The sequence below is a fragment of the Squalius cephalus genome (assembly GCF_949319135.1).
Source record: "Squalius cephalus genome assembly, chromosome: 9".
Taxonomy (NCBI): domain Eukaryota; kingdom Metazoa; phylum Chordata; class Actinopteri; order Cypriniformes; family Leuciscidae; genus Squalius; species Squalius cephalus.
The window spans coordinates 4597942-4625109 of NC_137130.1; the positions used below are offsets into that span (position 1 = coordinate 4597942).

The 27168-nt window shown below is 38.2% G+C and overlaps 2 protein-coding genes across 5 annotated transcripts in view; one reads left to right on the top strand and one right to left on the bottom strand.

Moving 5' to 3' along the window:
* Nucleotides 1–26208, top strand: part of LOC307164833 (uncharacterized protein) — a 179308-nt gene extending 153100 nt beyond the window's left edge. Inside the window, exon 11 of one of the 2 annotated variants that reach the window (XM_079881992.1) lies at nucleotides 26185–26208. The gene's annotated coding sequence lies outside the window, so the exon portion shown is untranslated. Of the gene's footprint in view, nucleotides 1–1852; nucleotides 1893–26184 lie in introns of those variants that run through there. The other variant, XM_079881990.1, reaches the window with a different exon arrangement.
* The window catches only part of grb14 (growth factor receptor-bound protein 14), an 86005-nt gene that overhangs the window by 35310 nt on the left and 23527 nt on the right, over nucleotides 1–27168 (bottom strand). For 2 of the 3 annotated variants that reach the window (XM_079881984.1, XM_079881983.1), the window contains exon 3: nucleotides 22357–22483. In XM_079881984.1, coding sequence (XP_079738110.1) covers nucleotides 22357–22483 — 127 coding nt within the window. Of the gene's footprint in view, nucleotides 1–1840; nucleotides 2097–22356; nucleotides 22484–27168 lie in introns of those variants that run through there. The other variant, XM_079881986.1, reaches the window with a different exon arrangement.

Sequence of the window (27168 nt, forward strand, 5' to 3'; positions counted from 1 at the left end):
ACAGCCATACAGTAAAAGTCGAAAGGTCTTTAGTAAAGTGTGCCGTTGGCATGTATAATCGGCACTGAATCATACAACATCAACGTTTTGACAGGAACTAAAACATAAACCCTTCAGGTGGTAAAACATTCTGAGAGGTTAAAATGTAAACCCTTTTATTTGTGCTAGAAGCACATTTACATGCCTGCATACCTATGAATACTAATGAAATCACTCACTCTGGCGAGTAATATACTTGGCATGTATCATGTGAACAGCCAAACTATTCCCATCCACAATCGTGCATATGAAGATCTGCAGAGAGCCGCTCACATGTTAACACACCTCCAGCATTGTGCTCGACCTTTCCTCAGCTCCCGCACAAATGTCATTTTATCACCGTGGCTTTTCCGAGAGCACTTCCACAAGCTGTCAGATTGGCAGTATTTTCAGCAGCACACTACAGTCAGGCCATTGTTTAACTCATCTCAGCCCGTCCGACTGAGTGCCGAGAGTGTGTCTTTTGGCAACGGATACGGTGATGACAACAACGATGAGGAGATAGGAACTCCCTGCCAGTGACATTTACAGGTGTTTAAAACGATGCTCTATGTACCAAATGCAACAAAAAAAGAGCTCTGTGTTCATATAAAACAAGCTATAATATGCAGTGAACTGGATCCACTTCCAAAAGTGATTTGCCGGGGAATGTTGCAACACTGACATTATGATCGACAGCAACATCTTTTGAAATAAATGCAACTTAATGGTTTTGGATACAAAGTTGTTGTTTTTTAGCATACATTAGCATCAGTGTTGTGAAATTCATCAAAAACCAAGTATGAAGGGTTCGATGAATTAGCAGGGGAACATAAGTTTGGACACACCTGCTTATTCTTTATTATGATTATTTTCTACAACTTATAACAATAGTAAAAGTAATAAAAACTTGTAAATAACACATATGGAAAGATGGGAATAAGGTGACCAAAATGAAAACCTGTTTAAGTTTGAGCTGATCTTTTTGGCTAGATACCAGCTTTAAACTATCTGGATCAACCATATATATAAATATATATATATATATATATATATATATATATATATATATATATATATATATATATATATATATATATATGTGTGACCCTGGACCACAAAACCAGTCACATGGGTCAATTTTTGGATATGGAGATGTATACATCATCTGAAAGCTGAATAAATAAGCTTTCCATTGATGTGTGGTTTGTTAGGATAGGACAATATTTGGCCGAGATACAACTATTGAAAATCTGGAATCTGAGGGTGCAAAAAAATCGAAACATTGAGAAAATCTCCTATAAAGTTGTTCATTTATGTTCACAATTTTACTGCATTCACTCACAAAAATAAATGTTTTATATATAGTAGTTTATACAGTAGGAAATTAACAAAATATCTTCATGGAACATGATCTTTCCTTAATATCCTAATGATTTTTGGCATAAAAGCAAAATGGATAATTTTGACCCATACAATGTATTGTTGGCTATTGCCACAAATATACCCGTGCGACTCGTGACTGGTTTTGTGATCCAGGGTCACATATATAATATATATATGCATATATTTTTTTCCTATTTAAATTGAATTTACTTTTGATCAAAATGAGAAACATAAATTCTGTCAAATGTTTTCAAACTTTTCACTGCAAGTGTTCGCCTACTAATACACAACGAGAAGTTATGACCGAGGGTTTTGTCTGCAGCCTCTCCACTGAAGAATTACACAATGTTATTGTTCAAATAACGATTAAACCTCTCGCATTACCAATTAATGTAATGTTTCTGTAAAAAATCACATAAATAATAAATGTTCATACCCTTTTCTGCAGGCAGAGAGGCGTGATAGCGGGCAACGTGACTCTTCTGGCGTGGAAATTCATTCTTCTGTCCTCGGCACGGATCACCTTCAGATCTGCTGTTTCTCTGAGTGACCTTTATGTGTTAATAAACAGCTGTAGCCGTGAAGTTAGTGAACGTTAATGTCTGCTCTTTTAAATCTTTGATAAAACTCTGGAGTCTGCTTTCCGTCCGGGGGACGCCGTCCGTGTGAGACTCGCAGAGAGATGCGTTCTCCTCTAGACTCATGCTTCTGGCCTTGGGAACTCGGAAAGTGTTTTTATTTTTTTCCCTGCAGAAAAAGCTCCACATTCTAATAAAAACTCCTGATAAAATAGCCGCAAAAAGGAGTATAGTTAGAACATCAGGGAGGTCTGAGAAAAACTATAACTTTATCTCACGGCAAATGATGTGACCTCCACTGCAGATAGTCTCCCAATAAAGAGCTGAGGACAGCAAAAACTATTCCTGGCTTTGTGAACATTAAGAGTTATTTGGTGACATTACAACCCTAGTGTTACAGGGTTAACCAGCCCTCCAGGACAAGACGCTTTTAGAGTGCAGAAATCCCACGACGCATCGACTCCTAATCAGACTCCATAACAACATTCATATCAACTTTCATACGCTTTCATATGAACGTCCTCATCAGGGCATGGGAAGATGTTTTTCATATTTCTGTTAACTAAACATTGACAAAATGACTTCATGATGCAGGTAAAATTTAGATCCAGGCTTAAAGAACGGAAAAATAATAAAATAAAAATAGAAGCTAATCTGAAAGACTAGTAAGTGAGTGAATAAATAAATAAATAAATAAATAAGAGATTTGAAATAAAACAGTTGCATCTAATTTGAAAGACTAGCAAATAAATAAATACATTTGAAGCTAATTTAAAAGACAGGTAAATAAATAAATAAATAAACAAAAGCGAATATAAATAAAACAATTTAAACTAAAAAGACTAGGAAATAAATAAATAAAGCCAATTTTAAAGACAAGTATATATATATGTACTGTATATATATATATATATATATATATATATATATATATATATATATATATAAACAAACAAGTGAATTGAATTAAAAGCTAATTTATAAAGCAAATAAATGAATAAATAAATACATGAATAAATAAACAAATTAATTATAAATAAAAAAGATTTGAAATAAAACAGTTGCATCTAATTTGAAAGACAGATAAATAAATAAATGAATAAATAAACAAAAGGGAACATAAACAAAAAAATTTATGCTAATTTGAAAGACTAGCAAATAAATAAATAAAATGAATGAATAAATAAATAAATGCATGAATAAATAAATAAATAAAACAATTGGAGCTCATTTAAAAGCAATTCAATTTATTTAGTAAATAAATATATATATATATATATAAAATAAAATAAATAAAAACAACTGAGGCCTATACATAAGGCTATTTTCTAGTGCCATGTTCTGAGCTACAGGAATCACTGTATTGATAGGCCTGTCATGCATTGACGTCCTCTCTCGTATGAAGTTCTGTACTGAAACTGACTGTGTTACTCTTTTACATTTCTGTAGATGAAAGTCATTGAGAAGGAAGAGCTGACATGAACTCAAAACTCACAGCTGGAGAAGGAGAAGGAGAGGGAGGTGTTATCGAGGAGTCTCAAGTTACATGCATACGCATGCAGAAAACACAAGACTGACAAACACTGCGAGGCCTTTGCTGTATGAATTATGACTGCACTGATATTGACAATCTACTGATACCGATAAGCAATAAAGGCATATATTGATAACCAATACATGGCCAATATTAAAGGGATAGTTCACCCAAAAAAGAAAATTTGCTGTTGCTGTTTGCTGAGGCTGTGGATTACAGGTAATAATGTGGTAAATAATGTTCAGTCTCTTGCACTCGTATGTCGTACGATCGTATGCTTCATATGACCTCAATATGTCGTCAGGAGTCATGGGTATTCATTTTGTTTAGCTAAAAATATTCTTTACTGTTCTACTGAATAAAAATGACAACTACTGTACATCTTGGATCTTGGTTGGTAAATTAACAGCAAATTTTCACTTTTGAGTCAACTATTAAAACTCACTAAAATAAATAATTTGTTTGCTTAAAAGTGAGTTTAGGCATCACAACATTATCCAGCAGGGTTTCCAAATATGAAAAAAAAAAAATTCAAATAAAAGGTAAAGTAAATAAAATAAACAATTTTAAAAGGAAGGATAAAATGTCTCTCCTCTCCTGTCTTTTCTTTGTGACGTATGTCCAATCAAACTCTCCAGTAAACAGGTTGTGTGACATGCCCTCATGCTCAAAAACCATGAACGAAACTACACAGGAAAAACAACAACAATAACCCAGATTATGGGTTATATGGGTTCACTTGCAATTAACATAAACATGGGTTTTGTGTGGTGAATTATTGGCTGTCAAGAGCATGAAAATAATCAACAACGAATTTCATTATTAATTAAACGGCTGCCCTTTGTCACCGGTTCTGTTCATAATCTTTATGAACAGAATTTCTATGCGCAGCCAGGGGCCGGAGAGAGTGTCCGGTTTGGGGAACACACGATTTCGTCTTGCGTTTTGCAGATGATGTTGTCGTGTTGGCCTCATCAGACCAGGACCTTCAGCGTGCACTGGGACGGTTTGCAGCCGAGTGTGAAGTAGTGCTGTTTTAATTTTAGTTTTAGTCTAGTCTTTGTGTCAAGCTGTCATTTTAGTTTTTATTAGTTTTAGTCACGTTCATACTCTTTTTAGTCTAGTCAAGTTTCAGTCGACTAAAAGTCTGAGCATTTTAGTCTAATTTTAGTAAGAATTATTTCGTCTAGTTTTACTGATGACAATTTTATGTTTTAGTTTTACTGATGACATTTTAGTCTAGTTGTATTTTAGTCTCTTTTTAGTAATGCAATTCTATTTAACCCAGTCAATATAGTACAAGTACCTAGTATAGACGAAACCAACATTTTCTTTTAGCCTAACCCATTTCAAACAAGGGTATCTTACTATATTATTGTTACCTTATAGACTCAAGAATACATACAGACACGGAAGACGCTCTGATTTACATTTACAACATATTTATTTTACCAACCAAACACGTTAGAAGTACACACACTTGTCTCTTAAGGTTCGTGGTGTTTTTTCCTGTGATTTTGTGGTCGCATTTCTCCCCATCTTTTTTCACAACACATTCCGTTTTCTTTTCCACTTCTATGTAATGAAAGTTTTTTCCAAATGTCATTTCTTCTTTTTCTCGAAAAGACGAACCCCGGCTGGCCGGCCATCGTTCCCTTTCTCTGTGTCAGACTTAACTTTGTTTGTTGTCGTTTACGCTAACTCACCGCAGCCGCATCTTCTAAATAATGCCGCGAGTGGGGCTTGAGGAAGTGACTTCTTCTTTGCGTCTGCGCAGGAAACACAAATACTGCAAAATAATAATAATAACGCGACTAAACGAGACGAAATGACATTATAACATTTTGTATCGTCTCGTTTTGGTCAAAAACGAAATTGAAGAGACATTTTAGCATAGTTTTTTTGAGAAATTGAGATTTATACATCATCTGAAAGCTGAATAAATAAGCTTTCCATTGACGTGTGGTTTGTTAGGATAGGACAATATTTGGTCGAGATACAACTATTGAAAATCTGGAATCTGAGGGTGCAAAAAAATCGAAACATTGAGAAAATCTCCTTTAAAGTTGTTCATTTATGTTCACGATTGTGCTGCATTCACTCACAAAAATAAATGTCTTATATATTTACAGTAGTAAATTTACTAAATATCTTCATGGAACATGATCTTTACTTAAAAAGAAAAAAAAATCGGCATAAAAGAAAAATTGATAATTTTGACCCATACAATGTATTGATGGCTATTGCCACAAATATACCAGTGCGACTTGTGACTGGTGTTGTGATCCAGGGTCACATTTAGTCTGGTTTTTATTCGTCAACAATATTGCATTATACATTTAATTATAGTCATCGTCACATGACCAGCATTTACGTTGCGTCTCGTCTCGTTTTCGTCACGTGATAAAGGTTTGTCGACGACAATATTTAGTCATAATTTTCGTTGACGAAAGCAACACTAGTGTGAAGCGGCTGGGATGAGGATCAGCACCTCCAAGTCCGAGGCCATGGTTCTCAGTCGGAAAAGGGTGGCTTGTTCACTTCCGGTTGGTGGAGAGTTCCTGCCTCAAGTGGAGGAGTTCAAGTATCTCGAGGTCTTGTTCACGAGTGAGGGAAGGATGGAACGGGAGATTGACAGACGGATCGGTGCAGGTTATGCATTAATGCGGTCCCTGTACCGGTCTGGAGCTGAGCTGCAAGGCGAAGCTCTCGATGTACCGGTCAATCTACGTTCCTACTCTCACCTATGGTCATGAGCTGTGGGTCATGACCGAAAGAATCCCGGATACAGGCGGCCGAAGTGAGCTTTCTCCGCAGGGTGGCTGGGCGCTCCCTTAGAGATAGGGTGAGGAGCTCGGTCACTCGGGAGGAGCTCAGAGTACAGCCGATGCTCCTCCACATCTGTTCCGGATGCCTCCTGGACGCCTTCCCGGGGAGGTGTTCCGGGCACATCCCACCGGGAGGAGACCCCGGGGAAGACCTAGGACACACTGGAGAGATTATGTCTCCCTGGCTGGCCTGGGAATGCCTCGGTATTCCCCCGGAAGAGCTGGAGGAAGTATCTAGGGAGAGGGAAGTCTGGGTGTCTCTGCTTAGACTGCTGCCCCCCCGGCCCCGGATAAGCAGAAGAAGATGGATGGATGGAATATTTAAAACCTTCTACAGTGCTGAAAAACCCACCATAACATTATAGAAAAGAAAGAAAAGAGTTTCATGTGGGCTGTCGTGTCAGGCGCTTTGATGGATTACTTCTGCTGTTTAATGTCTTTCAGAGGTCAGTTTCACCAGCGCATAACTTGCATTAAATGGTTGTATTCTTATCTCTAAATGTTAGAAATTCAGCTTGTTCTAACAGCAAACAAGTCTTCAAAGAATTCACTGAGTGAGCACATCTTTTCTAATATTACGATGTAAAATATCATGCTTTTATAAACCCAGAAATACAAAATAAAAAACCTGAATAATTAAAGAAACAATAAACAGACTTATTATCAACATAATCATTAGTTACAGCCCCACATGAAAACATTGAATTTCACACTTCTGCGGCTATTAATGCAATTTTAAAATGGTCAATTTTCCCATGTCATATTAATACTTTTGAATATTGTTGGGCCTATGCAATTTGCAGTAATATTACTTGTTTTAAAGACATTTTTGTACAATAAACATTTCTAGTACTGTGGTTGAGTCACCACTCCATGTCCAAGATGTGAAATCTGAGTCCTGAAGCAAAACCATTTGAGAACCAGAGATGTGTTCCTCACACCATCCCCCATAAACACACACACACACACACACACACACACATATTCTAACACCATCCCCCATAAACACACACACACACACACACACACTCAGTTTTCTAATCCCACTCTCACTTATCAAGCACAATATCTGCAGTCAGACTGTGTTCATCCAGCATGTCCACACAAGCTCCACGAGCTGTTAAGATCAGGACAGGATTCCATCATTCCCTCATCCTCCACGGCACTGACCAGAGACAGAGAGAGCGAGAGCGGCTCGGTGTCTTTATCAGCTGTGGGCAGTGGTAGCTCAGACAGCCAGGCGCTACAACTTATCACAGAAATGGAGAAAAAAAATACAAATAATAATTGAAATGACTGAAGCTACTGATAAGACAGTCTCTTCGATTCTCAAAACACTGACCGACTCAGACACAGCGGCCTTGACCGTCCCTGAGAGCCAAACAACAGAGCAGTGTGGTAGAGCTGGTGATACACACATCGACATCTTGCTCATTCAAAACACACACACACACTCACCGGTGACTTTATTAGGTAGACCTTGCTAGTACCAGGTTGGACCCCCTTTTTCCTTCAGAACTTCCTTAATTCTTCGTGGCATAGATTCAAAAAGATGCTGGAAACATTCCTCAGAGATTCTGGTTCATATTGTCATGAAAGCATCGTGCAGATTTGTCAGCTGAACATCCATGATGTGAATCTCCAGTTCCTCCACATCCCAAAGCTGCTCTACTGGATTGAGATCTGGGGCCGTATTCACAAAGCATTTTATCTTACCACTAGGAGTACTCCTAAATCGCACGAAAAGATTTTAGCTAGGAGTTTTCTCTTAAAAGTTATTCACAACGCCTTTCAGACCTACTCTTAGTAAAGAAAAATGACAACTCCTAAACTAAGAGTGAGTCTTCATTGCTATGGATGACGTCATTACTCATGCACGAGCTTGACTGAAGTGACCGCCTTGATTGGCTGATGATTGTAACGCGGGAATGATCCAAACTCCTCCCCTACGATGATGAGTGACAGGTGACAGGTCTGAGAATGCGTGCGCTACACAAGTAGTGCGAAGGACGGAAGATGATGAATAACTGAATAAATAGCCTAAATGAATAAAGAGTAAGGCAAAACAAATAGCCTATAGCCTAATGAAGCATATGGATTGATGCAATATCTTTGCAACATTATTGAATTAATCTGTCACTATATGCCTCTGCCTACGTTTGCAAAGAGAAGAACATTTTAATTTGATTCACAATGAAACGTTACAATTAGTTTACATGCAATGAGTAGTCTAGTTTTGGTTGTTGTTGGTGGCGTTATTGCATCCCTAGTTATGCCTACAATGCAAAATTGTTCCCTCGCGACTGGAAGCTCCTGTAGCGCCGCATACGCATTTCACAACATCGCAACGTGAAATGCCACAAAAAGCGGTTTGTGAAGGTCTTAGTGAGTTAGGAGTCCTCTCGACTTCTTTTAACCTGTCCCAGGCTTAGGTGCTACTTTTAGGGCTAAAATGCTTTGTGAATTACTCTTAGTCAAAAAAATTAGGAGTCCTAAAGTTACGAGTGACACGCCCATTATTTTTAGGAGTTGCTCCTAAATTCGCTAGTTAGGAGCTACTTTTAGCCTTAAAATTCTTTGTGAATACGGCCCCTGGTGACTGTGGAGGCCGTTTGAGTTTAGTGAACTCACTGTCATGATCAAGAATCAATTTTTGATTCTATCAAGAGATCATTTGAGCTTTGTGACATGACGCGTTATCCTGCTGGAAGTAGCCATCAGAAGACGAGTACAGTGATGAAGGGATGGACATGGTCAGCAACAAAGCTCAGGTCGGCCATGGCGTTTAAACGATGCTCAATTGGTACTTAGAGGCCTAAAGTGTGTCAAGAAAATATCCAACACACCACTACACCAGCAGCCTGAACCGCTGATACGAGGCAGTATGGATCCATGCTTTCATGTTATTTATGCCAAATCCTGACCTGGGGCCGTATTCACAAAGCATTTTATCTTACCACTAAGAGTACTCCTAAATCGCACTAAAAGATTTTAGCTAGGAGTTTTCTCTTAAAAGTTATTCACAACGCCTTTCAGACCTACTCTTAGTAAAGAAAAATGACAACTCCTAAACTAAGAGCGAGTCTTCGTTGCTATGGATGACATCATTACTCATGCACGAGCTTGACTGAAGTGACCACCTTGATTGGCTGATGATTGTAACGCGGGAATGATCCAAACACCTCCCCTACGATGATGAGTGGCAGGTGACAGGTCTGAGAATGCGTGCGCTACACAAGTAGTGCGAAGGACGGAAGATGATGAATAACTGAATAAATAGCCTAAATGAATAAAGAGTAAGGCAAAACAAATAGCCTAGTAGCCTAATGAAACATATGGATTGATGCAATATCTTTGCAACATTATTGAATGAATCTGTGACTATATGCCTCTGCCTACGTTTGCAAAGAGAAGAACATTTTAATTTGATTCACAATGAAACGTTACAGTTAGTTTACATGCAATGAGTAGCCTAGTTTTGGTTGTTGTTGGTGGCGTTATTGCATCCCTAGTTATGCCTACAGTGCAAAATTGTTCCCTCGCGACTGGAAGCTCCTGTTGCCGCCGCACACGCATTTCAAAACATCGCAACGTGAAATGCCACAAAAAGTGGTTTGTGAAGGTCTTAGTGAGTTAGGAGTCCTCTCGACTTCTTTTAACCTGTCCCAGGCTTAGGTGCTACTTTTAGGGCTAAAATGCTTCGTGAATTACTCTTAGTCAAAAAAATTAGGAGTCCTAAAGTTACGAGTGACACGCCCATTATTTTTAGGAGTTGCTCCTAAATTCGCCAGTTAGGAGCTACTTTTAGCCTTAAAATTCTTTGTGAATACGGCCCCTGACCACCTGAATGTTGCAGCAGAAATCAAAACACGCTTTTCCAGTCTTCTATTGTCCAGTTTTGGTGAGACTGTGTAAATTGTAGCCTCAGTTTCCTGTTGTTCGCTGACAGGAGTGTCAAGATTCGCTTCAAGATTCAACGTGTTGCTTGTTCAGAGATGCTCTTCTGCAGAGTTACTCTTGCCTTAAGGCCGTGTGTCCACCAAAGCGCTTTTAGCCAGCTGAAAACGTCTAGCTATGGGCGCTTGAGAGCGTTTTGGCAGCGCAGCATTTTTTCAGTTGAGACGCTTTGCTCGTTATGATACGGAATATCCGCGAAAGTGTGACTAATATCTAATTTCACAGATCGTTTGTTTCTGTGTTGTTTCTATATAAAAAAAATCAATAGATTATAAAGTATTTGCTCTGGCTCTTGTTTTAAATTATTTTGTTCCGTTATTATGCTTGTTGTTGTCGTCTGTTGACGTTGTACAAGCAGAATGTGGCGGTTGGTCGGTGTGGTATTAGTCCCGCCCCTCCTCCACTGTGATTGGACGGCTGGGTAAAAAGTGACAGTGATGAGCGCTGCGTTTTACCCAAAGTTGAACATTCTTCAACTCTCTGCGACCTGTAAAAAACGCTTCAGCGTGAAAAAAACGCTCAGCGCATCGTTACGCTCATGGCGCTTTAAAAACGCAGCGCTCCCATTGAAAACGATTGAAAAAATACGCCAGCCGCATGAAAAAACGCTTTGGTGGACACAGGGCCTAAGTTTCTATCAGCTCGAACCAGTCTGGTCATTCTCCTCTGACCTCTGGCATCAACAAGGCATTTTCACCCACAGCACTTTTTCGGACCATTGTCTGTAAACCCAGATGGCTGTGCATGAAAATCCCAGTAGATCAGTAGTTTCTGAAATACAACAACCATTCTTCCCCATTCTGATGCTCAGTTTGAACTTCAGCAAGTCGTCTTGACCATGTCTACATGTCTTAATGCTGCCATGTGATTGGCTGATTAGATATTTGTGTTAACAGGTTGAACAGGAGTACCTAATAAGGTCACACTGCTGATGTTTTAAAAACGCGGCACTCATATTGAAGACAATTGGAAAAATATGCTAGCCTCTGAAAAAAACGCTTTGGTGGACACTCAAAAAACTCAAAATCCACATAGAAAACTAAAAGTCATTGCAGAAAATGACACCACCATCATAAGCAATATTGGAGCTGCAATTAAAAAAAAATTCTGACATGTCAAGATGTCATCTTGCTTCTCAAGTAAATGTATCTTTATTTAAGAATATTAAGATATTTGTGCAAAAAAAGAAAAAAAAAAAAGAAGAAGAAGTAAGAAAATCCCTTTTTGCAGTGTAGTACTAATGATGCTTACCCTAACAAACACAGTACAAAGCAGGCTCGCAGACACTGTGAAGGAGTGTAAAACGCTGAGAGGAGAATCTGGGGCAGATTCCAGCTGAGATTCTTAAGGCCTTGTTCTGGATGGCAGTTCTGGGATCATGTATCACGTCTCCAGACATGTGTAGGACACGCAGGCTTGCCGGAGCGGGACACAGATAGCCCCTCTCTCTGAGTCATGAGCTTAAAGCGTCTGCAGGCCATGTGTCTGTCTGCCGAGGATCCACAGAACTGCAGCGTGTCTCTCTAGACAGGTCTTTTTCTCTCTTTTCAAGGATCTTGTTTCACTCCCTCTCTTCTTAATGATGGCTTGACCATCAATTGTCATTCACAAACCTCCTTTAAGACGCTTCTTGCATCTTATGAGCACTAGTTTATTACAAAAAATAACCAAACCATTCGGTTAAACTTTATTTTAAGGTGTCATTGTTGCAGTGTAATTATATATTTAAGTACTGAGTAATATAAGGAAACTACATGTATAGGGTTAAGGTAGGAATAGGATTTGGTTGAGGGTTACTTGCATGCAATTATGCATAATTTACTGTTATTACTATGGTAAGTACATGTAACATATGTAACAAGGACACTGTAAAATAAAGTGTTACCAACCATTCTTCTAGCAAGTAATAGTATAACTGTAGGTTGCTTATTTTTGCCAAGCAATGTTGTAACTCAGTGCATTAATCAGATCACATTTTAGGACCAATAGTTGATTAGGACCATTTTAAGGACCAAATGCTTTTTTACAATGTTTATTTTGTTTACACTTTTTGGTTTATTTGCACATATGAGGTGGCCTGAAACCAATCTCAGAATATCAGAACCCGTGTGTTTTTTTGCACGTGGATTCTGATATTCTCAGATCAGTTTTAGGCCTCATTCATATGTGGGTCACATCCGATCAGTGCACATGGTTCAAGTGACCCAAATCTGATTTTTTCTTCCCATGTAATGTAAATGCGGCCATTATGTCTATGGAAAGTCTCCATAAAACATGGAAACCCAACTGTATGAGTGTGTGTGGTATTAATAACTAAATAACGTCAATTGAGAAAGCAAACGGTGAAAAAAAATCTTTGGAAATGGTCTTTATTGTCACTTTTGATCAATATAATGTTCCCTTGCTGAATAAAAGTATTAATTTCACCACCAGATGCGTAGAATCACTGGACCTTATTCACAGAACACGAGCAGAACCATGTCGTGTGTATATCGTTCATAAAATCATTCTTTAAAATGGTTTTATTAATGTTTTGCACAGATATTTGTTCAACTAGTGTTGAATGGTCATGAATGAGGCTCACTGTGTGTAATTAAACACGAGCGGTTTTCTCACTGCACGCATTGTTTTCGGCACACTGGAGCAAAATGTCTCATTTACATGTGAGCGTTACTCTCCAAGATGTGCGACGTGAGAAAGGGGAAGTACAGTGAGCGGGAACACGCCTGGCCAGGAAGACACATCACGTCTGTTTGCGCTTAAAGTGCTTGAAAGGAGAGCTGGGTATTCGCAAAGTTACATTCTGTCTTGGGAAGACAAATTTAGCCAACTCAGCAAATAAAGCAAGGCCAAACGGTGGTGCGCAGAACGAGGGAGCGATAGCATTTATGGCTAATAATACCTTGTCCGTTGCCTTGAAATATAGCAGCATGTTCCAAGTCAGTGTCGGGGGAAGGAGTAACCCCTGGTCCTTGAACTATAATGGGCAGTGTTGAGTCGTGCTGAATGAAGCTGTAATTTGCTCGGCCGTGGTTCAGGCTTACATAATCGCCATAAGACAATATGAGCCAGAGTGCCTTTTTAACTATTACAGTGATAAGAGAGATGAGAGATGAGAAGCTGAGATAAGACTTCTGATGGACAAATTGTCTGTGTTCTATAATGCACGTGGAATTATATATTCAACACACAATGCCATGAATATGTGTTACAGAAACTTAAACGGTTCAAAATTTACATTTTGTCATCATTTGCTTCTCTCACAGCAAAATTGCCAAACACAACAAAATTAATTCTAATATTCAAAACTAATTCAATATATTCTATACGAATAACACTGGTATGAGCTTTTGCCATTTTCATTTTTAAAGTGCCCCTATTATGCAATTTTAAAGGTTCCTAATTTAGTTTTTGAGGTCTCCTACAAAAGCTTTACATGCATCCAATGTCAAAAAACACATTCATATTCTCATAATATACATTGCACATCACCTAATGACTCAAAGAGTCTGAAAACGGTTTGTTTGAAGCTAAACGCCTATTACTAGATCTGAATTTCAGCTCCAGATCTTCCTCAACGCTTGATACACAGAGATACGAACAGTAACGATGGAGTGGCTTTTTCCAAATATGAATTCCAGCACGAGTCCTCATCCTTTTGAAATGTATCCAAGTGGATTTGCAGCGCTGAAAATAGCGTCTTCTAAACACTTCGTCAACACAAACCAAAACTCTTTCAACTACAGTGTTTGAGGGCGGGGCAAAGTAGACGTTGTTCACAAGCAGCCAATGAAGACCATAGGCTGGCATTATGCAAATTTGTTATTGTTATGTTAGTTTGTAACAGGAAGTGAGGCTGGAATTACTGGAATTCTTTCTTTTAGGAGACAATAACTTTATTTGTCGTGCACTTTGATCTTTAAAACTTTGCAGACCTTTTACATTCACAGACAGCTTCATTACACACTGCATGACAAGTAATATTCAGAAAAGCAAAATAGGGGCACTTTAAACTCAAGAACGGACACAAAAGCACCATAAAAGTACTATACCAGTAGCCAATTTTCTCCTCAGCTATCACTCTTCAATGTCAATATTGTGGTCACATATAATTCAATCTGTTATCAGTCATGTGACATACAATGGTGGACAGTAACAAAGTATATCTACATTTTACATTTTCTACACTACATTCCATAAAAATATAGTTAGTCATTATTTCAAAGTAAAGAATAAGTCCCAATACAATATCATCATGTTGAAAATTTTCAAAATTTGCATTGAATGATTGATTTGTGTATTCGATCGCATCAGTAGTTGACAACTCATTAAACTAATCTTGTCCAGCTATAAAAATAAGTCAAAACCTGGGAGAACTGTGATCTCCAATGCACTGATTTTGTGTTTTAAAGAGCCAAGAAAACAATAAGGGGGTTGAAACGACATAAGGAATATAATGCTGAATAAAAAAAGCATATACTGGGTGAGTAAATGAAGTTTACTCAACCTCTTTTGCTTTTCTATTCGCAGGGTTTTTTCAAAAAGTTCTCTGTGTTTTGACACAGAAAACCATCATGCAGTTGAAGACTATCATTGTCCAGATCCCTCTCATGGAACATTCACTGTGGGGTATAAAACAGTTTCACTGCATATGGGTCAGCTCGAGTGTGAAAACGGATCAGGGCTGGTGTCTGGGAGAGGTTAGCGAGGCCGAAGACGAGAAGAGGGCTCTGAGACAGCACTTCCAACTCTATGAGCCTTTGTCATGTAAATGTACCATGACACTGCAAGCACAGAAGTGCTTTCTCACGACTGAAATAGCTTTTAAAGACCACGTAAAACAAAGCCGTGCCAATGGCCAGGGCCTCTGGGCTCAGCTGCTAATATAAAAAGCATGGGACGAGGCTCCGTTTTACATCAGTGCAATTAATCTAGAACTTTTGTGGTGAGATGCTTTTCTTGCAAAGTGGCAACAAACCATGTGTTCTGAAGCGGAGGCCTTGCGGGTTTGATATCGGTAAAATGCTGCCCTCTTGATGCCAGTGACAGCCACGTGCATCATGCCCACCTAGAGGAAAGATTATTGCTTCTTCTTTGGCAAATCTGACCACAGTTTGAGACATTTTGAGATCTCTTCTGAAACTCTAAAGGAGATTCCCGCGGTCTTATTCCTCGGGAGAAACATCTGAGACGCAGGATGCTTAAACAAAAGTCTCTCTCACTGGTGTGTAGGAGAAACAAATGAGATATTAAAGAGATTTGTGATTTTCTTTTCATATAGGCAGAGCAAGAGTCTTTAACAAAGAACATCAGAAGCATTGAATTTACAAACAAATCAGATGACTGACACTTCGCATGCAACAAATCTCCCACATTTCTTTAAATCTAAAAAACCAATACTCTAACACAGACAAGAGGGAATCATTAGCGCTGGGGTGAAGGGGGCGGCTGGGACAATGATTCAACACTTTACTCAAGCTCTCCACATCTATTCATCAGAGTCTCAGGGCAGTGTCTGGGGGCAGGGCAGGGCAATGATGTCATCGCTTTCTGCATGCTGACCGTGTGACTCAGACGTGCTGTCAGACAAACAGCTGTGCACACTAACATTCTCCTTTTGTCCCGTGTGGAGCAACGTCTCAAAAGACCTGCCAATCAAATGACCCCGGGACACAGACCTGTACAGGACCTGACCCTTCGCTAAGCCCCGCCCCTTTGGTTACTAAGCTTTTCAGACCATTAATTCAGTAATGTGCTTATAAAGTGAATTTGATACATCAGGCTTTATGAGAATATGGAGCTCATACTCAAGGAGGAAAAAACACCTCAATTTTATTCAGAGGCTCAAACAGATTGATCAAAAAACACCTTTTTATTCAAATATTATTTGATATTTATCAAATATTTATTGAAAATATTACAATTTTATTCAGAGGCCCAAACTGAGCCAAAATATGCAATTTGGTGCAGTTACAAAAAAGTGAGATGAAATTCTGATAGCTTGTAATGTAATTCAATGAGATCTCCATAATAGTATAACAGATTACTTATATAAAATGCATATAGAGTAAATATCAATTGTCAGTATAATCAGTAAAATTATATTTAAATGCTTTATAGTTTTATGATCAAAGCTCTGTAGTTTTTTATTGTGGGGGCAAAACATTTAATGTAATGCAATACAATGATGACTGAGAGATGAACAAATAAACAATCACTTAAAAGCCTGATGATCATATTCGATACTCACATTTGAACATGAATTTTCTGAAAATGTTGTATGGATAACCAAAACGAAAGCTGATTCGGTCCAGTAAGTGTTCATCTTGAAACATTACAAACAATATTTAAGTCATTCTTGCATTTACTCCATAATAATCAGTAAAGATTTCACAGAAAAAGGCATGCAATAAAAAAGTACCTGGCTGAAGTTGGACATTTTTACTAAAAATACCATTAACTTGCTAAAAAAAAGTATGAACTATCAATCAGACGACAGAAGGCATGTAGTAGATTGTGTGCAACAGGTTTTTCAGCAGTTTTGATCATGTTGATAATTTAGAAATTACATATCAAATATGAAACAGTAGGATTTATAGGGTTAAAAAACTGAAACACAATGATCCTCCATAGATTTTAAAAAAGAAAAAACTTAGAAGAATTGATAAAAGTAATAATGCAGGTACGATTGGTCAGTAATGTTTTAAAGGCAGGGTTTAGCAAAGGGTCAACCGCACCAACAAGACCTCAGGAGGTCACCGAAGCTTCACAGCTGAAGCTGAAGTATCCCCCCTCCCCTAAATCATCCAAAAACAAATCCCACATAATCCCATCAGCGCACTCAAACAATAGCAGGCCATGCACTGGAGAATTGCAATCAGCGGCTAATGCGGTGGATCAGGTAACAAGACCTGGATTGTCTCTTGTAAGGACACTTCAATGCCAAAAAAAGAAGAGTTCGCACAATCAAGCTCTTTAGATGATGTGCAAGAGCAGTGATTCCCATTTTGCTTGGTTTGTTGCACATAGGCAGAATGGGCATGGCAGGAACGCACTCAATCGCCTCAGTATCACCTCAGCCTGGCGCATTAGTCACTGCAAACGTGTCCATTTACAGCGTTGAGTATTGTAGCCAATCACAGGCATGTCTGTTGAAAGTAATGACCAATCAGAGGGGATTAAGTGACCGGTTGTGAAAATTCGCCCACTATCGCTCAAAACACTGAATGAGTTTCTGTTTAGTACCAGTTTAAGTTACTAACCTAACAATCAAAACATAGAGGCATTGTAAATTAGAGATTTATTGCACTTTCGTTAAATTCATTGATTAAAACGTGAGTTTCCGCAAGTGTGCTGAAATCACTGAGCTTGCGCTGAATTGACTGACAGCTTCAGTGATTATAAAGGGAGCTCGTTGTTCGCTTTTTGTGTAATTCGCAATTTGAAGAAAAGCTATTGTTGTTCAAGAGACTTTGTGACTTTTACTACATACTTACATAGTACAAAAGAATGCTAAACTTTGATAAAATGTATTGTGTGGCTTATAATGTCTAAATTTAAATTCAAAAGCAAAATGTGTGAAAAAAAATATATTAAAGGGTAACTAAACCCTAAACCAACTTTTTTTTAGTTAATGACCTGTAAGAATGGGTCTTTATTAGTGATGTTCATTGATTCGAATAACTTTTTTGACATTTGGGTATAAAGTGTTTTAATTCTACAATATAAGGTGTAAAAACGTCGAGTGCTGCCCTCTTCAGGTTGAACGGTGGCTACTGCAGTTGAATTTTCCTATTGGATGTTTGCGGTACTGCGTGACGTAAGCAGGTTATAGCTCACCACGCCCTTGGTACGAGCTACGGTGGTCAGGAGGGTACGTAGGTGTAGTGTTGCTGGTTGCAACAGCACTTCCGGACTGCATAGCTTTCCAGCAGACTTGGAAATTAGGCGCCAGTGGTTGCATGCACTTGGCCTGGAAGGCCGTGAGTTCCCGCCTAGAGCTCAAGTGTGCAACCTGCATTTTACGCGGGATTGCTTCTCCAACGTAATAAGGGTGGAAATGGGCTTCTACACACAGCTCGCGCTGAAAAGCGACACAGTGCCAAACGCTGCTCCTCCTGCATGGACTCCACCACCGCAGTGGCGTCTTGATGTGAGTGATCATATATATAATCACAATTTATGGTTAGGCTAAAGTTAATCCTCTGGGGTCGACAAACGCGCCGGCGCATTTTGCTGGATTTTTTTACATAGCGGCAAAATATGAATATGCCTATAGAGAGCGCGCACTATTGACATCAACTCGATAAAACTCATCAGATGCATGTACTTTATGTCGTCTTGCGACCCTGTGAGTCACTCTCCATTTTAGAGTCTGACAGCAGGTCTCAGGTGCACGCCCCCCGCTCAGCCCCACCCTCGGTTCGTCCCCTCTATCTCCGCTGGGGTCTGCCCACTTTTCTAGCATTTTTCAAATATTGCCAGTGGGTGGAGTCAGGCTCTGACCAGGGGTTTAGTTACCCTTTAAGGAGTGGAAATAACTAATATGAACTAATAAGTGCTCCTCTGCTACCATCTACTGGTTATAGTGTAATTTCATGTATTTTTTTATTTTTAATGTTGGTTTTCCATCAAATGTTGGATTTAAAACATAAAAATTTTAAATGTGTATTTTTTACCCTCAACATTGATTTCTTGGTTTAGTGTCGGTGAAGGGGTACTTGAGACATATTGACGGGTTGTAGCGGCACTTAAGGCTAAAAACGTTGGGAACCACTGTGCTTGAGAACAAACCTATCTGTGAATTGCACTATTATGAAAACAGTCGCATTAAACCTGAACCGGCAACCTAATGTCACCACATATTGGCCAGCTCTGCGATCGAAGGTCTGTAATTTCAGCCTGCAGAGTGAGCAAGCCTGTCTGTCACACACACGCACAAGTCTGAAGATAATATAGTGCATTAGCGCCCGCCCACTTTTACAGCAGCGTTGGTTCCACAACTATTTTGTCCATTCATTTCTCCCAAAGGGATTTTAAAATAGTCTTTGCTAAAGAGTTACAAGCCATGAACCAAACCAACAAGCTACAAGGTCAATCACAATATTACAAACTTTGATTTGAAGCAAAATAATTTAAAAATCAGATAAAAAGACCAAGGGCACAAGACTGTGAACTTAATGGCTTTAATGAAGGAAAGAACTACAATTGCATGAAGCAGTGCAACAGAAATAATCAATGAAAAAATATAAAACTATTAGGTTTAAACGATTAGCTATATCTGTGGAAACAATATTTTAAGTTTATGGCAAAATATGCATATACATATATACAAATGTTTAAATATGACAGTTTGACAGCATAGCGAGATTCAACAGATCTGTCTTTAAGTTAACGTAATTTTTGTTTTCCTTATGTAGAAAATGAATGGAGTTTTAACTTCTGGAACCCAGCTGTTGCACTCTATTTGTGTTGCTGCCCAGCCCAGGACCGTCTTTTAGGGCAGACACAGTCTGAGTCATCGTCTATCCTCTGCAAACTAGCACAGCAAAAAGTTTTCGTGACACTTCCACCCCACCCCCCTCTGGTTTTCCCTCCTTTTCACCAATATACTGTGTCTGTAATTGCTAGCCTCAGATATAATACGAGAGGGATCATTACTGCCAGCCTCAAATGTAATGAAGGCCCCCATAATGGCCAACTGCAAAGCCACATTATGACGGCACATTTCAATATGCTGTAATTTGCCGATTTTGCTGCAGGTCAAAGCTGTTCCGGATGGCTGTCCATAACATATATTTGTCATATAATAAGATCCACAAGGGTCTTGGTTTTCCCAAATCAGCATTGTAAGCAGATTGCATTGGCCAGGTTCAGTTGTTGCACAAGTTCAGGAGCAAATCGGATCTGAGGATGCATCTCATATACGACTGATAACAAACTCGTAAAACACATCAGTATAACAAGATATCAACGGTTCTCAGCTTTCATCATCTCATACAGAAAACAAAAGCTCTTCGCAGTTAGTGATAAAAACTTATGAGGTATTAACAGAGATATTTCTTTTTTTTTTTTTCTTCTGAAATTAGCAACTATCATTCCAACCAAACATCTTTTTAGTAGACATTTAGTAAACACTTTTAAAGCCAGAACAAGAACAAGACTTACTAAACAGGGCAAATTAGTATGAGACTGCAATCCCATAAAAGTGCAGATGGGAGTGGAAATTAGGCTGGCCACACACTTGAGGATTTTAAGCCAGATTTGCACCCCCAAGCGAGGGGGGGGGGGGGCCCGATTCAAGGCTTCTCACAAACAACTTTTTCTCCCAAAAATTCTCAATTGTGTGGTGTAAATTTGATTATTTTACTTCTCCCAATCGCGTCTGAGCCCGCACGATCCCAAATCTCTTTCACGATCCCGACTCCTGATTGGGCTGCCTCTGATGTGATTCCCGCGACAGCCAATGAGAGCGAGCAAGCTTCACCGACCGGATGAAACTTGGCAGCCACAAACATGCCACAAAAGTGGAGTATTCAGAAAGAAGATCACCCATCACAATCACAAGTTACATTTGATCTCGCGAGTTTCCGTGAGATCTTGTCTCACTGTAAATAATGTTACAACAATCGACAGGTGTGTGTGTGTGTGGTCTCGTGGTCCGGATGAATCTTCGAGTGTGTCCCAGGCCTTAAAGAACACAGACGCAGCAGCTAATTTCCATTATGACCAACAGTGCAAGTTCAGTGCAAATTAGTGTAGGGTCACAAACAAATAGAGCCGATGATAATCAGGTATGGGTGCTCTGCTAACAACACAGGTGTAGCAAATGAAAAATAACGTGGTTTGGCAAATATGTTCAGAAAACGAATTTATTTATCCATACATCGTCTGTCTGTCTGTCTGTCTGTCTGTCTGTCTGTCTGTCTGTCTGTCTGTCCGTCTATATGTCCATCCGTCTATCTATCTATCTATCTATCTATCTATCTATCTATCTATCTATCTATCTATCTATCTATCTACAGTATCTATCTATCTATCTATCTATCTATCTATCTATCTATCTATCTATCTATCTATCTATCTATCTATCTATCTATCTATCTACAGTATCTATCTATCTATCTATCTATCTATCTATCTATCTATCTATCTATCTATCTATCTATCTATCTATCTACCTATCCATCCATCCATCCATCCATCCATCCATCCATCCATCCATCCATCCATCCATCCATCCATCCATCTGTATAAAATCATAACCTTTAAACTTCCAAGCTTTTAAAACCATTTTAAACTTTGAGGTACAACTTTCTCTGAAAAGCTGAAAGCTGAAAAATCAAAGTCTGTTTCGATGTACATTCCTTTTCTAATTATAAGTTCTGTTAAAAATATCTACATTGCCATATGCCATGCTTTTCCCTGGTTGTAGTACTGGATTAGAAACTAAATCCAAAAATGGATAGATTCAGAACGCTGACACAGCGATTTCATTCCCCCGTCCCAGTTCATTTCCATTCCTGCTAAACTGGTTTAACATCGCTCTGTTCCTTGCTTGCGTCATTAGCGCTCTGGGGAGGTTTTCACATTCTGCCTGTTTATCAGCCTCATCTGCATGTGTTTGTGTGCAGCATTTCAGTCTCACTATACTGTACTAACTAAGACAGTGGAACAAACATGAAATGAGGAGGTGACTAAAGTTTCTTTTGGCTCCAGGAATTTTAAACCAAATAATCAATCAATCAGTCCACCAATCAATCGCTTAACCATTAATTTATCAATAAATGCAAATGCATACATTCAAAAATAAATGCTTCCTGAAATTATACACTATGGCTCTGTTCCAAAATCGAGTGAGATTTCTATGTAGGCAGCATTTTAAGACACAAAAGCTGTTTCAAAAGGCAGGTCGCCTACTAAGAAAACTTCCTTTGGCCAAATTCTATCTATTCCCCAAAGAGAAGCCAATCCCATAATGCTCCCTATGTAGGGCGTAGACAGCGAGGCAGCTCTTCTGAACAGTAGTGGCTTGAGTAAATCATGTATGCCTCACCTGAGTCGCACTGGTTTTGGTCCAGGGTAACAGACACTCAGACACTAGAGAGACAGTGGATGGCAGCAACTCTGGGAAGGGATTTGGGACGGGTCCCATTTGTGTATCATCCACCTCTCTACCTTTCCTGAGGAGAGAATGAGAAACCAGTGATAAGAGACATGAATAAAAACAATGGCATCACCCTGATTCCCACGACAAAAACCCCAATAGGATTTCCATTGGCTTTTGGATTATAAGCTTTGTGACCAAAAAAGTTTATGATCCTTACACGTTTTGTTCATCATGATAATCTTCAAAAATGAATGCAACTTTTATGAATTTTGAAGCCTAAAAACAATTGCAAAAGTAAAAAGCTAGGCTATAAATGAACTACACCACAGTCACATGACTTCAACGTCACCATTAAGCGTTGACAACTGTTTCAGTTTTTATTTAAAAAACATTTCCCTGAAAGTTAGAATACATTGCAAGAGTATAAACACAACTAGTTCGACACGATGATGTTTAATGTCACTGACAACCTCTGTAGTCCCATTTAGCCAAGTGTCAGCACCCGTTAAAGTAAAGTAAAAGCTTTAAAAAAAGATCACAAATTGGTATTGTATATGTCGTAGAATAAAAACATGAAATGATCTTGAGCTTGTTTTCACCACACACCTTATTTCAAGCATTAAACCAAAAATCAGTTTAAAAAACCCATTGACTTCAGGACAATTTAACCGGCAGTGCTAAAATGCTAACTCCTTTCCAGGTTTTGGCCTACAAAAATACGTCATCCTACAGCACTTTTATTCAGATAGTTGTAAAGGATGGCTGAGCCAATTATCTCAGCTGAAAATGTCATGTAACTCCTTGCAGAAGTAACAAACACCCAAAAATCACTCTACCAAGGCTGAAAAATCCTTAATATCCACCTTTTTCCTGAACTTTCTTGCCCTCATAGATTATCCTTTACATTTCCGGTCTCCGGTGTTTCTAGTCACATTAGTGCATTTTCCGAGCTGATAATGTAATGTAAAATTTTCTATATACAGCTCCAGATTGGGAGAAGTTCGGGGTGTTTTGTCCTTAAAATGATAAAAGCACACACATACCTTTTATGGGGAGTATTTTAAGAGCTGCAAAAAAAAAAAGCTTGTTTGCTCTTGTCTTTGGCATATAATGCGAGGCATATGGCGCCATATAAGGACATTCTTTTTATTTTTGCTGGTGCATGAAACACGCATTTTCCAGGAATTGCTTGTTTATTTCAGTTGTTGTGGCAGCCAACAACAGCACAGCTTACATGCGCTCAGTTTCATTTTTAGTAATGTTCAAAAAGTTTCTGTTTAATAAACGCAGTCCTTCTTTTTACCCCGTTTTAACAATGTGTTCCTATGGAAACCGGAACAGGACAGCATACAAATGAAAGAAAGAATCCATCATGGCGGGACTCATCGTTTGCTCAGAAACAAGATGGATAATGCATATTGCTTTTTGGCCTCATAATGATGTAGTTATGGTTTCTATATACCAACAGGGTAGGGCTTTACAATTAATCGAATTTGTAATCGCGATTACAATTACAGATGCCACAATTATGTAATCATTTAAAAGCACAATTACAAAAAAAAAAGTTCACTTCCATTATTCTGTGTGCTTAAGATGTGTTGTTTTTCTTTCTACAACTTATTAAAGGGATAGTTCGGCCAAAAATGATATTTAACCCATGATTTGCTCACCCTCAAGCCGTTCGAGATGCATATGTCAATCATTTTTCAGACGAACACATTTTCAGTTATTTTAGAAAATGTCTTAGATCTTTCAGTGGTTATAATGTCAAGTTATGGGGTCCACCTCCTTCAAGTCCCAAAATGTGCATGCATCCTTCACAAAAGTAATCCATCCGGCTCCAGGGGGATAAACGAAGGCCTTCTGAGGGTAATCCGTGCAGTTTTGTCATAAAAATATACATATTTAAAACTTTATAAATGAAAATAACTGGCTTCCGGCAACGGTCGAAGCACGTTCACGGCAGATGGATGCCGGCAAGATATGGATGAAATAGCAAGATATTTTCATTTATAAAGTTTTAAATATGTATATTTTTACGACAAAACCGCACGGATTACCCTCAGAAGGCCTTCGTTTATCCCCCTGGAGCCAGATGGATTACTTTTGTGAAGGATGCATGCACATTTTGGGACTTGAAGGAGGTGGACCCCATAACTTCACATTATAACCACTGAAAGATCTAAGACATTTTCTAAAATAACTGAAAATGTGTTCGTCTGAAAAATGATTGAGTAAATCATGGGTTTAATATCATTTTTGGCCAAACTATCCCTTTAAGGGTTTTTTCCCCCATTGTTTTTAAGTTTTTAGTTTTAATATAACATTATAATACCATGCATATATTTACTTTGGTTTGGTTTCTTGAAATATATGTGTGTGACATTTGAGGCTATAGAAAAGCAAAAAAAGTTTTTCAGGAAGAGTGTTTTCAGCTGGTTTATTTTGATATAACAATATGGCATGCAGTGGCTTCAGACAATGGCATAAAGCTATTCAAAACATCATTCAATATAATCGCAATTACAATTTCAAGGGAATAATCGACAATTATGATTTTTGTCATAATCGTGCAGCCCTACAACAGGGGCAAACAGCTAAAGCTAACCAGGCAACTAGCTGTTTATATTTTATTTTATTTTAAGTAATGAAGAAGTGTTTTATGGTTTTAGCTTTAGTTAATGATAATAACCCTGGGTGATATCACAAAGTACATCTGCAAAACTCAAATTTACCTCCTCAGGGAAAGCTAGCGGCATCAAAATAGCACTTATGCATGTGAGACGCGGACGACATTTCATAAAGCAGACGTCCTGCATTCTCAGCGCAGCAGACAGCAGCTGTGTGTGAGGCAGCGGTTGAGGTCATATGATGACTGAAGTCCCGGGCAGAGATGACTTCATCGGCTGTATACCTGAACGGTCCCCCGAGGGCCGGTGTAAAGCGAGGAGAGGCAGTCTGAAGCTGCGTGATCATGTGCTTATTTATAATCCGTTTAGAGAGTTCTGTTGATGGGTAAATCTCACAGAACACGTCGAGAACATGAACGGCTCATATTTCAACACCCATATTGAAATAAATATTGTTTGCTTAAAGAAAATGAAGCTTGTTTGTAGGACCATTAAGAGGTTTTGGAGCATTTTCATTAATATAATGTGGAAACAAATAATTCTTAATTATTTAAATGATACAAGTCTGAATTCATTATTGTAGTATTTCTTGTACTGCCTTTTATATATGCTGAATTAAATATGAACATTATTGGTTTGCAGTATTTTTTTAATGCATCACAGTTTTACAGTGCTAAAATAGACTTTGCATTATGATCATGTGCTTATTTATAATCCGTTTAGAGAGTTCTGTTGATGGGTAAATCTCACAGAACACGTCGAGAACATGAACGGGTCATATTTCGCCACACTAAATAAATAGTGTTTGCTTAAAGAAAATGAAGCTTGTTTGCAGGAGCATTAAGAGATATTTGGATTATTTTCATCCTGACATCGCATTTTCATTAACAAAATGTGGAAACAAATGAATGAAATAAAGTTTTAATGCATTCGTGTAGTATTTAGTGGATTGCATTTTTTTATATCATTGTTTTGCAGTAATTGTTAATGCATCAGTTTTGTAGTGCTAAAATAGAGACTTTGCATTATTAAAATTTTTCTTTTGATACAATGAACATAATGCAATGTGTATAAAATGTAGCTTACTATTGTAGTGGCTACAAACTCATTTGGCCTGTGTGTGTGTGTTTTTGATCTATTTCAGCTGGAACGCCCAACAAAGAGGAGGAATGGATACTTGAGAAGAGAGAGAGAGAGAGAGAGAGAGAGAGAGAGAGAGAGAGAGAGAGAGAGAGAGAGAGAGAGAGAGAGAGAGAGACTGCTTTTATATTCCCATTCACTGAAGCTTTCAAAAAGAAATATCCATAAATTCATATATAGATTAAAATGTAATTTATTCTTGTGATGCAAAACTGAATTTTCAGCATCATTACTCCAGTCTTCAGTGTCACATGATCCTTTAGAAATCATGCTAATATGCTGATTTTTAGTTTAAAAAAAACATTATTATCAACGTTTAAAACCGCTGTGCTGATTCAAATTTTTGTGGAAACCTTTGATGAATAGAAAGTTCAACAGAACAGCATATATATTAAAAATAGACATATATGGGAACTTTATAAATCTTTACTGTCAATTTTGATCAATTTAATGCATTCTTGATGAACAAAAGTATTACAATTCTTTAAAACAAACAAACATTCTGACCCCAAACTTTTGAACTGTCTACACACACTGTATATATTACTTTTACGTTTCGGGTCAGTAAGATTAAAAAAATAATAATTTACTCCTTTTATTCAGCAAGGCCACATTCAATTGTTCAAAATGAACAGTGAAGTCATTTATAATGTTATAGGTCTATTTCAAATAAATACGAAAAATATGAAACAGCTAAACTGTTTTCATCATAGATAATAACATGTACTGTTTCTTGATCAGAAAATCAGCATAATATAATGATTTATGAAGTATCATGTGACACAGAAGTGACTTTTAAATGCATAAAAAATTAACACACACACACACACAATCAACAAAAATCTTAACTAAGCAAAAACAACTTCAAAGGGAATCACCACAAAAATGTAACTGTGCAAATGGGAAAGAGAAGAAAGAGAAAAAGAGAGAGACATTTGTGAAAATCAAACTCCAGCACTGAAATCTGCAGAAGTCATCCAGTGAAAAA